We start from the raw sequence: 13,963 nt of genomic DNA, 5'->3' as shown, positions 1-13,963 counted from the left end.
TCCCATCTTCATTATTCACAGTCAGGATATGGAAACAGTCTGCATGTTCATCAGTGGATGAATGGGATAAAGAAAGATGATCTATAAACACAACAGAACATCATTAGCCTTTAAAGAGCACCAACAACACAATGCACCTGAAGGATATTACGGTGAGTGAAACAAGCCATACACAGGATAATTACCACTTGATCCCTCCTCTGTGAGGACTCTAAAATGGTTGAATTCAGAGCCAGAGCATTGAATAGTGGTTGCCAGGGGCTAAGAGGAGAGAAAGATGAAAAGGTGTTGGTTAGTTAAAGGGTACAAAGCTTCAGCTGTGAAAAATGAGTTAGTTATGGAGATCTACTATGTAACTTAGAGCCTATAATTAACAGTACTGTATGGTATACCAAAAAATGTACTGAGAAGGTAGATCTTATGCTGTGCCCTTACCAAAAAAGAATAAGAAAATAACATTAATAAAGGGAATGAGAGGAAACTTTCAGAGGTGATATGTAAGTTCATGGCTTTGACTATGGTGACGGTTTCACATGTGTACACTGATCTCCAAGCTCATCAAATTGTATACACTATATATGTACAACTTTTTGCATGTCAACCATACTCAATAAAGTGGTTTTAAAGTCAGTTGCATTTCCATACACTAACAATGATCAATATTAAGAAGAAATTAAGAAACCAATTCCATTTACATTAGCATCTGTCTTGCCAATGGGTTTCATCCCTGGGCAAGTTCACTATGGATTCAGTGTGACCAAAGAAATCCACAGCAAAACGTTCTTGGGGTGAAAGGGTTATAGCCAAGTTTATTCTCACAGTGGCAGGTCAGTCACTAGAGCAAGTGTGCAGGCAGCAAGCCGATCTCTGCCTCTGGGCCCCTCTGTTCGCACAGCCATCCGCTGGGCCTCTCTGCACAGTCGCCCCACACAGCTGTCCTCTGGGCCTCTCTGCACAGTTATCCGGCACAGCCATCCTCTGGGCCTCTGTCCTCAGCGCTGCCACCATTCCAGCCTCTGCTCGGCTCTCCTGCAGCCTTGCAGCCCTGCCACCATGTTGCGTGCAGAGCACTGGGCGGAGCTCTTTTTTATAGAGTCAACAGCCATGTATTGCCCACCGGTGTGCAGCAAGCTTGTCAATCAGGGCCAGGTGAGAATCCTGGACACAGGAACTCATTTTATCCACAGCATAAAAAATATATATATTTAGAAAGAAATCTATCCAAAAGGGCAAAATATGTGAACACTGAAAACTACAAAACAATATTGAAAGAAATTAAGATTGGAAATCTTAATACTGTTAAGATGTCAATGCTACCCAAACCAATCCACAGATTCAATGAAATCGCTATTGAAATCCCAAAAGATATTTTATAGAAATAGAAGAAACCATTCTAAAATTCATATGGAATCTCAAGGAACATTGGATAACCAAAACAGTCTTGAAAATGAAGTACAAAGTTGGAGAACTCATACGGCCTGACCTACAAAGCTACAGTAATCAAATGCCATTACTGGCATAAAGACATATAGACTATAGAATAGAATAAACAGCCTAGAGATAAGCTCTCACATATATGGTCCAATATATTTTCTACTCAAGTGCTAAGACTATTCAGTGTGGAAAAGACAGTCTGTCTTTTCAACAAATGGTGCTGACAAAACTGGATATCCACATACAGAGGAATGAAGCTGGACCCATACCTTACATCTTATACAAAAGTTACTCAAAATTGGCTCAAATACCTAAACATACAAGTTCAAACAATTACAGTCTTGGAAGAAATACGTGGAAACCATCATGACATTGGATTTGGCAATGATTTTTCTGGATATGACACTGAGAGCACAGGTGTAAGTCCATGGCAAAATACCTCTAAAAACTGAAATCAGTCACAGGGAGAAATAAAGTTTAAAATCCATTTATTGCTTACCAACAGCAGTCCAGGGCCTTCTCTCTTTCCTGCTCCAGCAGAAGCAAAATCAGCCCTCCCCTTCACCTCTCAGGTACAGATACCATCCAGTTGCCCAGGTACTTACTCATTGATATAGAGATGAACTTGTGTTCACCCCTGAAGAATGATGCAAATGCACTAAAGCCATACTTCTCTCCACCCTTGAGCATCTGTTAATATGAAAATGTACTAAAGTCAGGTGAGATATTCTGGAAATATTACAATTTTACCCACAACAGGCAACAAAGAAAAAATAGGTAAACTGGAGGTCATCAAAATTAAAAACTTTTGTGCATCAAAGGACACTAACAAGACAGTGGAAAAGTAACCAACAGAATGGTAGAAGATATTTGCAAATCATATACCTGATAAGGCATTAACATCCAAGTACATAAGGAAAGCTTACAACTCAACAAAAAAAAAATTTTTAATGAGCCAAGGACTTGCAGAGATATTTCTCCAAGGAAGATATACTTATAGCAAATAACCATATGAAAATATGATCAACATCAACAACATTAGTCATTAAAGAAATGCAATGAAAACCACAACTAGATACCACTCCTCACATACTAAAATGTCTTAATGAAAACAATAAGAAATACCAAATATTGACAAGGATGTAGAGAAATTGGAACCCTCCTACACTGTTGGTGGGAAATGGTTCATACATTTAAATATTGTATTACACTTATAAAAGGTACCTAGAATAGGCAAATGAATAGAGGCAGAAAGCAGATCAGAAGCTAATAGGGGACAGGGAATGGGGGGATGGAGAGCTATCACTTAGTGGTCACAGAGCCTCTGGAGCTATTAAAAGGAAAAAAGTTCTGGAAATAGTGATGTTGTACTTGCATGACATTATTAATGTGATTAATGCCACTGAAATGTACACCTAAAGTGGCTAAAATTATAAGTTTTATACAGCATATGTTACCAAAACAAACAGAAAAAGACTTTTAAGGACACTCAATTAGAAATCTCAGACATTTAAAAAACATACTACTGAGGATTTTCTCAAGATGGTGGTGTGAATAGAGCAGCAGAAATCTCCTCCCAAAACCATATGTATTTTGAAAATACAGCAAATACAACTATTCCTAAAAGAGAGACCAGAAGACGCACTACAACAGCCAGGCTACATCTATATCTGAGAGACCCCAGCACCTCACAAAGGGCGTAAGATACAAGCCATGGCCCAGCAGGACCCAAGCACTCCCCCAACCCCAGCTCACTGATGGGAGGAAAAAATCAGAGTGGGGAGGGAGTGGAAGCACAGGACTGCTAAATAACCATTGCTAGTAATCTGCAACAGGAGCACAGACACACATTGCATGGTGTACTGGATATTAGAGAAATGGAAGTATAAATTTTGAGACTGAGACTGCAAATGGGTCCCCACAGCCGGCTGCCCTGGGAGAAAAGAAAACTGGGCACTTTAAAAGTCTTAAAGGGACAAGGGTTTAACAGGTGGACAAAATCATCCCAGCAGGCTGGGAATTTTAAGGAACTTAAGGTGCCCTAACCCCTTGGGTGGCAATGCAGCTCCAAAGTCCCTCACACCAATAAGCAGCCTGTTGTTCATTACCCCCTGCCAGCACTACAAGCAAACTGGCTGAACTGTCATTGCTGCAGACGAGCCAGGGAGCAGTCCAACGCACAGCAACCACACAGTCTTCTCCCAGCGCACAGCTAACCAGGCCAGATCCAGAGGCTGCCCCCATGCACAGCTGCCTGGCACAGGCAGAGGGAGCCACTGAAAAGTCTGGAAGGCATGAAGGGATGCTGTTTTCACAGGAGTACACAGGCCACATGCCTGCGACCCCCAGCAATGCCCTAGGCTATCCCAAAGCCTGCCCTGCTCACGGCAGCTCAAGGGATTAACTCAGAGACTGCTTGCTGTGTATGGTTAACCAGCACAGGCAATGGATAAGGGCAAGGTGACCAGAAAGCAGGAAGGGACTTTGTTCTCCCAGCTGACAAACACGCCACTCACTGGCAATCACTTCTATCAACATGAAAAGGCAGAAGAACCTGGTCCATTCCAAAATCACTCAAACACCAGAAAGAGGGCCTGCAGAGACTGATATAACCAATCTTCCTGAAAAAGAATTCCAAGTAAAATTCATAATCATGCTGATGCAGCTGCAGAGAAATATTTAAGAGCTAAGGGATGAAGTCTGGAGGGAGATAACAGAAATGAAACAAACAATGGAAGGATTTCAGAGCAGACTGGATGAGGTGCAAGAGACTGTTAATGAAATAGAAATCAGAGTACAGGAATGCAGAAAAGCTGAGGCAGAGGGAGACAAAAGGATCTCTAGGAATGAAAGAATATTAAGAGAACTGTGTGACCAATCCAAATGGAACAATATTTGCATTAGAGGGGGACCAGAAGAAGAAGAGAGAAGAAGGGATAGAAAGTGTCTTAGAAGAAATAATTGATGAAGACCTCCCAAGTTAGGGAAACAGTCTCTCAGACCATGGAGGCCCACAGATCTCCCAACACAAGGGACCCAAGGAGGACAACACAAAATATATAATAATTAAAATGGCAAAGATCAAAGACAAAAACAGGGTATTAGAAGCAGCCAGAGAGAAGAAAAATATTCAAGAACTCAGGAAAGAATTTAAGACGGAGATTCAATCATTAAGAAATTTCATATCTGAAATGAAACATACAATGGAGGGATTTAAAAGCAGATAAGATGTAGTAGAAGAGTTGGTAAATGGAATGGAAATTAGAGAAGAGGAATAAAAAAAGCTGAGGCATAGAGAAAAAAGAATCTCTAAGAATGAATGTTGAGAGAACTGTGTGACCAATCCAAACAAAACAATATTCACATTATAGGGGTACCAGAAGAAGAAGACAGAGAAAAAGGGAAAGAGTCACTGAGAAGCTAATTGCTGAAAACTTCCCCAATCTGGGGAAGGAGATAGTCTCTCAAGCCATGGAGGTGCACAGATCTCCCAACACAAGGGACCCAAGGAAGACAACATCAAGACATATAATAATTAAAATGGCAAAGATTAAGGATAAAGACAGACTTTTAAAAGCAGCTAGAGAGAGAAAAAAGACCACTTACAAAGAAAAACCCATCAGGCTATCATCAGATGTCTCAACAGAAACCTTACAGGCCAGAAGGGAGTGGCATGATATATTTAATGCAATGAAGCAGTAAGGCCTTGAACCAAGAATACTCTACCTGGAAAGGTGGTCATTTAAATTTGAAGGAGGGATTAAACAATTTTCAGATAAGGAAAAGATGAGAGAATTTACCACCCACAAACCACCTCTACAGTGCATTGTGGAGGGACGCCTATAGATGGAAGTATTCCTAAGGCTAAATAGAAGTCACACCAGGTACACAAAAAGAGTAAAGAATATGATTCATAACATACAAAGAATGGAGGAGGAAGAAAAAGGAGAAAAAAAAAGAATCTTTAGGTTATGTTTGCAATAGCATACAAAGAGAGTTAAATGAGACTGTTAGATACTAAGGTAATTACCCTTGAAACTTTGGTAACCAAGAATTTAAAGCCTGCAATGGCAATAAGTACATTCCTATCGATAATCACCCTAAATGTCAATGGTCTGAATGCACCAATCAAAAGATGTAGAGTCACTGAATCGATAAAAAAAACAACACCCATCTATATGCTGCCTACAAGAGACTCACTTCAAACCCAAAGACATACACAGACTAAAAATTAATGGATGGAAAAAGATATTTCATGGAATTAATAGGGAGAAAAAAGCAGGAATTGCAGTACTTGTATCAGGCAAAATGGACATCAAAACAAATAAAGTAACAACAGACAAAGAAGGACATTACATAATGATAAAGGGGGCAGACCAACAAGAGGATATAACTATTATAAATATCTATGCAGCCAACACAGGATCACCTAAATATGTGAAACAAATACTAACAGAATTAAAGGGGGAAATAGAATGCAATGCATTCATTTTACGAGAGTTCAACACACCACTCAATCCAAAGGACAGATAAACCACACAGAAAATAAGTAAAGAGACAGACACACTGAACAATGTATTAGAAAAGATTGACCTAATGGACAGAATACTCCAGCGAAAGTCAACAGGATACACATTCTTCTCAAGTGCACATGGAACATTTTCAAGAATAGATCATGCACTATGCCACAAAAAGAACCTCAGTAAACTCAAAAAGATTGAAATTCTACCAACCAGCTTCTCAGATCACAAAGGTATGAAACTAGAAATAAATTACTCAAAGAAAATGAAAAAGCCTACAAACACATGGAGGCTTAATAACATGCTCCTAAATAATCAATGGCTCAATACAAAATAAAAAGAGATCAAGCAATATTCAGAGACAAATGACAAGAATTCAACACCACAAAATCTGTGGGACAGAGTGAAGGCTGTACTCAGAGGGAAATATACTGCAATACAGGCCTGCTTCAGGAAAGAAGAATAATCGCATATGGAAAGCCTAACCTCACAATTAATGAAAGTAGAAAAGGGAGAACAAATGAGGCCCAAAGTCAGTAGGAGTGACACAATAACGATTAAAGCAGAAATAAATAAAATTGAGACGCATAAAACATAGAAAGAATCAGTGACACAGGAGATGGTTCTTTGAGAAATTAAACAAAACAGATAAACCCCTAGCCAGACTTTCAAGAAAAAAAAGAGAGTCTACACAAATAAACAGAATCAGAAATGAGAAAGGAAAAATCACTACAGACACCACAGAAATACAGAGAATTATGAGGGACTAGTATGAAAAATAATATGGTAACACACTGGATAACCTAGAAGAAATGGACAACTTTCTAGAAAAATACAACCTTCCAAGGCTGACCTAGGAAGAAACAGAAAATCTGAATAGACCAATTACCAGCAAGGAAATTGAACTGGTGATAAAAAAAACTACCTAAGAACAAAACCTCTGAACCAGATGGTTTCACTGCTGAATTTTATCAAAGATTTAGTGAAGACCTAATACCCATCCTCCGAAAAGTTTTCCAAATACTCCCAAACCCAGTATACGAGGCTAACATCACTCTAATACCAAAACCAGGCAAAGACCCCACAAAAAAAGAAAATTACAGATGAATATCTCCAATGAACATAGATGCAAAAATACTCAAAAAAATATTAGCAAACAGAATTCAAAAATACATCAAAAAGATCATCCATCATGATCAAGTGGGATTCATCCCACAAATGTGAGGGTGGTACATTTGAAAATCCATCCACATCATCCACCACATCAACAAAAAGAAGAAAAACCACATGATTATCTCCATTGATGTTGAAAAAGCATTCAACAAAATTCAACATTCTTTTATGATAAAAACTCTCAACAAAATGGATACAGAGGGCAAGTACATCAACATAATAAAGGCCATATATGACAAACTCACAGAAAACATTATACTTAAGAGCGAGAAGCTGAAAGCTTTTCCTTTAAGATCAGGAACAAGACAAGGATGGCCACTCTCTGCACTTTTATTCAACATAGTTCTAGAGGTCCTACCCATGGCAATAAGATAACACAAAGAAATAAAAGGCATCCACATTGGAAAGGAAGAAGTCAAACTGTCCCTGTTTGCAGATGACATGATATTGTACATTAAGAAACCCTAAAGAATCCACTTCAAAACTACTATATCTACTATCTGAATTCAGCAAACTTGTGGGATACAAAATCAATAAACAGAAATATGTTGCATTCCTATACAGTAACAATGAACTAGAAGAAAGAAATCAGGAAAACAATTCCATTCACAATTGCATCAAAAAGAATAAAGTACATTGGACTAAACCTAACCAAGGAAGTGAAAGACATATACCACGTAAACTACAAGACACTCTTAAGAGAAATTAAAGAAGATACCAATAAATGGAAACACACCCTGTGCTCTTGGATAGAAAGAATTAATATTGTCAAAATGGCCATCCTGCCTAAACCAATCTACAGATTCTTTGCAATCCCTATCAAAATACAAACAATATTCTTCAGTGAACTGGAGCAAATAGTTCTAAAATTCACATGGAACCACAAAAGACCCAAATAGCCAAAGCAATCCTGAGAAGGAAGAATAAAATGGGTTAAATTATGCTCCCTGACTTTAAGCTCTAATACAAACCCACAGTGATCAAGACTATTTGGTACTGGCAAAAGAACAGACACATAGACCAATGGAACAGACAACAGAGCCCAGATAAAACCCCAAGCATATATGGTCAAATAATATACGATAAAGGAGCCATGGATATACAATGGGGAAATGACAGCCCCTTCAACAGCTGGTGCTGGCAAAACTGGACAGCTACATGTCAGAGAAAGAAACTTGATCATTGTTTAACCCCATAAACAAAAGTAAATTCAAAATGGATCAAAGACCTGAATGTAAGTCATGAAAGCATAAAAGTCTTAGAAAAAAAACAGGCAACAATCTTCTGGACATAAACATGAGGAACTTCTTCATGAACATATCTCACCAGGCAAGGGAAACAAAAGTAAAAATGAACAAGTGGGACTATATCAAACTAAAAAGCTTCTGTACAGCAAAGGACACCATCAGTAGAACAAAAAGACATCCTACAGTATGGGAGAATATATTCGTAAGTGACATATCCGTTGAGGAGTTGACTTTCAAATTATAAAAAGAGCTCACGCACCTAAATAAACAAAAAGCAAATAAGCCAATTAAAAAATGGGCAGTGAAGCTGAACAGACACTTCTCCAAAGAAGAAATTCAGATGGCCAATAGGCACATGAAAAGATGCTCCACATTACGAATCATCAGAGAAATGCAAATTAAAACCACAATGAGATATCACCTCACACCAGTTACAATGGCCAACATCCAAAAGATAAACAACAACAAATGTTGGCAAGGATGTGGAGAAAGAGGCACTCTCCTACACTGCTGATGGGAATGTAAAATAGTTCAACCATTGTGGAAAGCAGTATGGAGGTTCCTCAAAAAACTAGAAATAGAAATACCATATGACCCAGGAATTCCACTCCTAGGAATTTACCTAAAGAATGCAGGAGCCCAGTTTGAAAAAGATATATGCATGCCTATGTTTATTGCAGCACTATTACAATAGCCAAGAAATGGAAGCAACCTATGTGTCCATCAGCAGATGAATGGATAAAGAAGATGTGGTACATATACACAATGGAGTATTATTCAGCAATAAAAAGAAAACAAATCGTACCATTTGCAACAACATGGACGGAGCTACAGGGTATTATGCTCAGTGAAATAAGCCAGGCAGAGAAAGACAAATGTCAAATGATTTCACTCATCTGTGGAGTATTAGAACAAAGAAAAAACTGAAGGAACATAACAGCAACAGGCTCACAGAACCTAAGAATGGACTAACAGTAACCAAAGGGAAAGGAACTGGGAAGGATGGGTGGGAAGGGAAGGATTGGGGGGTGAAGGGGTACTATGATTAGCACACATAATGTAGCCAGGAGGGACACGGGAAAGGCAGTATATACAGAGAAGACAAGTAATGATTCTATAGCATCTTACTACACTGATGGACAGTGACTGTAATGGGGCATGTGGGGGGGACTTGATAATAGGGGGAGTCTAGTGACCATAATGTTGTTCACATAATTGTACATTAATGATACCAAAATTTAAAAAGTTATAAAAAATTAATAAATTATTAAAACAATAAAGAGACAGCCCAATTTTAAAATGGGCAAAGGATTTTAATAAACATCTCTCCAGAGAATATATGCACTGGCTAATAAACACATGAAAAGATGCTCAAGATCCTAAGTCATTAAAGAAAAGCAAGTCAAAGCCATAATGAAATACCACTTCATACATTCCAAGATGGCTACAATCAGAAAGACAAGATGATAGTAAATGTTGGTAAGGGTACAGAGAAATTAAAACCCTCATTCATTGCTTGTGGGAATGTAAAATGAACAGCTACTTGGAAAACAGTTTAGAAGTTCCTCAGAAAGCTGAACAGAGTTCCCATAGGATCTAGCAATTCTAATGAATTGAATTGCTGGCTATATATCCAGTAGAAAGGAAAACATATATCCACATAAAACTTATACAAAAATGTTCATACCACCGGAGAAGGAGAACCAAGATAGCGGCGTGAGTAGAGCAGCGGAAATCTCCTCCCAAAACCATATATTTTTGAAAATACAACAAATACAACTCTCCCTAAAAGGGAGACCAGAAGACACAGGACAACAACCAGACTACATCCACACCTGCAAGAACCCTGCACCTCACAAAGGGGCTCCGCCATACTGGAGAAGCAGCCTGAGGCAGGCCAATACCCACAGCAACTGCAGAGCTAAATAAACTCCATAGCGGCCGGGCAAGATCAGAAGCCCCGTCTGCACGCAGCTGCCCAACACAAGCCAGTAGAGGCCACTGTTCTCCCAGGAAAGGAAGGCCACAAACTGGGAAGAAGGGACTTTCTCTTACCCAACACACGCACCAGCTCCTCACAAATATATCTATCACCATGAAAAGGCAGAAGAAATTGATACAGACCAAGATCACAGAGGCAAACCCTGAGAAGGAGATAGACCTAACCAGTCTTCCTGAAAAAGAATTAAAAATAAAGCTCATAACCATGCTGATGGAGCTGCAGAGCAATATGCAAGAGCTAAGGGATGAAGTCCGGAGGGAGATTACAGAAGTGAAACAAAGTCTGGAAGGATTTATAAGCAGAATGGATAAGATGCAAGAAGACATTGATGGAACAGAAACAAGAGAACAGGAATGCATAGAAGCTGATGCAGAGAGAGAGAGAGAAGGATCTCCAGGAATGAAACAATATTAAGAGAACTGTATGACAAATCCAAAAGGAACAATATCTGCATTATAGGGGTACCAGAAGAAGAAGAGAGAGAAAAAGGGATAGAAAGTGTATTTGAAGAAGTAATTGCTGAAAACTTCCCCAAACTGGAGGAGGAAATAATTGATTAGACCATGGAAGTGTACAGAACTCCCAACAGAAAGGACCCAAGAAGGACACCACCAAGACACATAATAATTAAAATGGCAAAGGTCAAGAACAACGACAGAGCTTTAAAGGCAGTTAGAGAGAGGAAAAAGGTCACCTACAAAGGAAAACCCATCAGGCTATCATCAGACTTCTCAACAGAAACATTACAGGACAGAAGAGAATGGCATGATATATTTAATGCAATGAAACAGAAGGGTGTTGAACCAAGAATACTGTGTCCTGCACGATTACCATTTAAATATGAAGGAGGGATTAAACAATTCCCAGACAAGCAAAAGTTGAGGGAATTTGCCTCCCACAAACCACCTCTACAGGGTATTTAAGAGGAACTGCTCTAGATGGGAGCACTCCTAAGATTAAATAGATGTCACCAGAGAAAATAAAATCACAGCAAAGAAAGCAGACCAACCAAATACTAACTAAAGGCAAAAAATAAAATCAACTACCCACAAAAGCAGTTAAAGGAAGCACAAAAAAGCACAGAATAAAACAACCAACATATAAAGAATGGAGTAGGAGGAATAAGAAGGGAGAAAAATAAAGAATGACCAGACAGTGTTTAAAATAGCTCAATAATCGAGTTAAGTTAGACAGTAAGATACTAAAGAAGCTAACCTTGAACCTTTGGCAACCACAAATCTAAAGCCTGCAATGGTAATAAGTACGTATCTTTCAATAATCACCCTAAATGTAAATGGACTGAATGCACCAATCAAAAGACACAGAATAATAGAATGAATAAAAAAGCAAGACCCATCTCTATGCTGCTTACAAGAGACTCACTTCAAACCCAAAGACTATAGGAACAAAGAAAGACTGAAGGAACAAAACAGCAGCAGAATCATAGAACCTAAGAATGGACCAACAGTTACCAAAGGGAAAGGGCCTGGGGAGAAAGGGAGGGAAGGGAAGGATAAGGGTGGGGAAAAAGCAAGGGGGCATTATGATTAGCACGTATAATGTGGGGGGGCATGGGGAGGGCTGTGCAACACAGAGAAGACAAGTAGTGATTCTACAGCACCTTACTACACTGACGGACAGTACTGTAATGCGGTATGTGGGGGGGATTTGGTGAAGGGACCCTAGTAAACATAATATTCTTCATGCAATTGCAGATTAATGACAACAAAATTAATTAATTAAAAAAATGTTCATAGCACCATTATTCATAATAACCAAGAAGTGGGGAGAAAGAAACAAATGTACATCAACTAATAGATAAAATTATGTTGTATGTGTATATGTGTATATATGTATTTTCCATATATATGTATATATTTTTATTTATTTATTTATTTATTATTTGGCCATATAAAGGAATGGAATACTCATACATGTTACAAAGTATATAAACATTGAAAACATTTTAAATAATAGAAGCTAGAGACAAAAGGCCACTATTTTATGATCCATTTATATGAAATATCTAGACTAGGAAAATCTACAGAGACAGAAAATAGATTAGTGACTGCTAGGGGTGTAAGAGAACAAAATGGACAGTGACTGCTAGTGGGTCTGAGGCTTCTTTTGGGGAGTGATAACAATGTTCTGGAATTACAAAGAGGTCATGGTTGCACAACCATACAAATATACTAAAAAACACTGGTGTATACTTTAAAATGTTAGATTTTACAGTATGTGAATTATATACCAATTTTTTTAAGTTATCCATATACTGTATGTATATAAAGTGATTCTCAAAATGTTCCAAAGGATAAAAATAATACAGACCATATATTTGACCACAATGTAATTAAATTAGAAAAACAATAAGATATTTTAATATTTCTATATTTAGAAATTTAAAAATTCACTTTTAAATAAAGTTTGGGTCAAATAAGAAATCCTGATGAGAAATATAAACCATTTTGAACTAAACAATAAAAATGTAAAAATCTAGTTTTATGTTGTTTTAAGAAATACAACTGAAGGTTCTGGGAAAAAAGATGGCAGAGTAGGAAGGCAGGGCAGGAACCTCCCACACACACACCAAGGAAGAACTACAGCAAATACAACTAACCCTAAAAATGACCTGAGGACTGCAGGACAGACCACCGACAATTGGGGAAGAGAAGACCATACAGAAAAGGGTAAAGTGGCAGGACTGTAATTGAATGGGACCCTTCCCTCATCCCAGTCCACAGGCAGGAGGAAGAGGAACAGAGCAGGGTGGGGACAGGCACTCAGGAACTTGAACTCCTGGTCCCAGAGATATTCTTTGGGACCATAAGTCCACATTGCATTAGGTTCTGGTGATTAGTGGGGCTAGACACCAGGGACAGGTGGAGCACTCTGGGAGGCTGAGAATCCAGCCACTTGTGGAGGGCAGGCACACTCCACTGGTCCTGCTGAGACCTAAAGCAGAGGTGGCAGTTTGAAAGCCTTGCCAGAAGTAGGTGGGGTGCCAGAGGGGAGATGGTTGGTCAGAGCTCTCTCTGCAGGAGAAAGTACGGGTGAACTTACCTCCTCAACCCACCCTCACCCCACCAGGTCAGGCACTATCAGGAACCCCAGACACTCCATTCCCCTCACTGCAAGTTCAGCCCCAGGTACTTCCCCGTGCACTGCTTACTGGCATGCCAGACCACTCAGCCCAGCAACAACAGACTCTGCTGCCTGGCAGGCAGGGGGAGGCTCTTCCAGGTTTCTTGGCCCTACTGGAGAGATGAATGCAGGAATCAGCTACCAGAGCTCCACCCTCCCCTCCAGCAGCCAAGGCAGAACTGCGTGCCTCGCTGCCACCAGGGGGCACCCACATGACTCACTGCCACAGCATGCCTGCCCCACAGCTAAGCAACCACTCCACCCTCACTGCAGGGCAGAGAGAGAGAGGCCCCACCCACAAAAATCCCAGTAAAAGCCACTGCTCTGATCAAAAAGAGCCAGCTAAGGCAAACTGCCAGCTGCAGCAGACTGAGATAGACCACTGAGAGCAGGCAGAAAGGCAGCTGCACCTACTGCCCACCAACAGCAACTGGGGCGCCAGC

At 39.5% G+C, this 13,963-nt stretch overlaps 1 protein-coding gene across 24 annotated transcripts in view; it reads right to left on the bottom strand.

Moving 5' to 3' along the window:
* URGCP (upregulator of cell proliferation) overlaps nucleotides 1-13,963 on the bottom strand; it is a 142,812-nt gene that overhangs the window by 59,954 nt on the left and 68,895 nt on the right. For 6 of the 24 annotated variants that reach the window (XM_073239243.1, XM_073239240.1, XM_073239248.1 and 3 more), the window contains one exon: nucleotides 2,040-2,124. The exons of 8 other annotated variants lie outside the window; for them this stretch is intronic. Coding sequence is in view for 4 of the 16 variants with exons in the window: in XM_036990999.2 (XP_036846894.1) it covers nucleotides 820-899 (80 nt within the window). In the remaining 12 variants the exon portion in view is untranslated. Of the gene's footprint in view, nucleotides 1-185; nucleotides 262-695; nucleotides 719-819; nucleotides 1,159-2,039; nucleotides 2,125-13,963 lie in introns of those variants that run through there. 10 more of the 24 variants (XM_073239239.1, XM_073239242.1, XM_073239244.1 and 7 more) reach the window with 3 other exon arrangements.

Source organism: Manis javanica, chromosome 6, assembly GCF_040802235.1.
Source record: "Manis javanica isolate MJ-LG chromosome 6, MJ_LKY, whole genome shotgun sequence".
In the NCBI taxonomy this organism is placed as follows: domain Eukaryota; kingdom Metazoa; phylum Chordata; class Mammalia; order Pholidota; family Manidae; genus Manis; species Manis javanica.
This window is presented reverse-complemented; position numbering and strand designations above follow the sequence as displayed.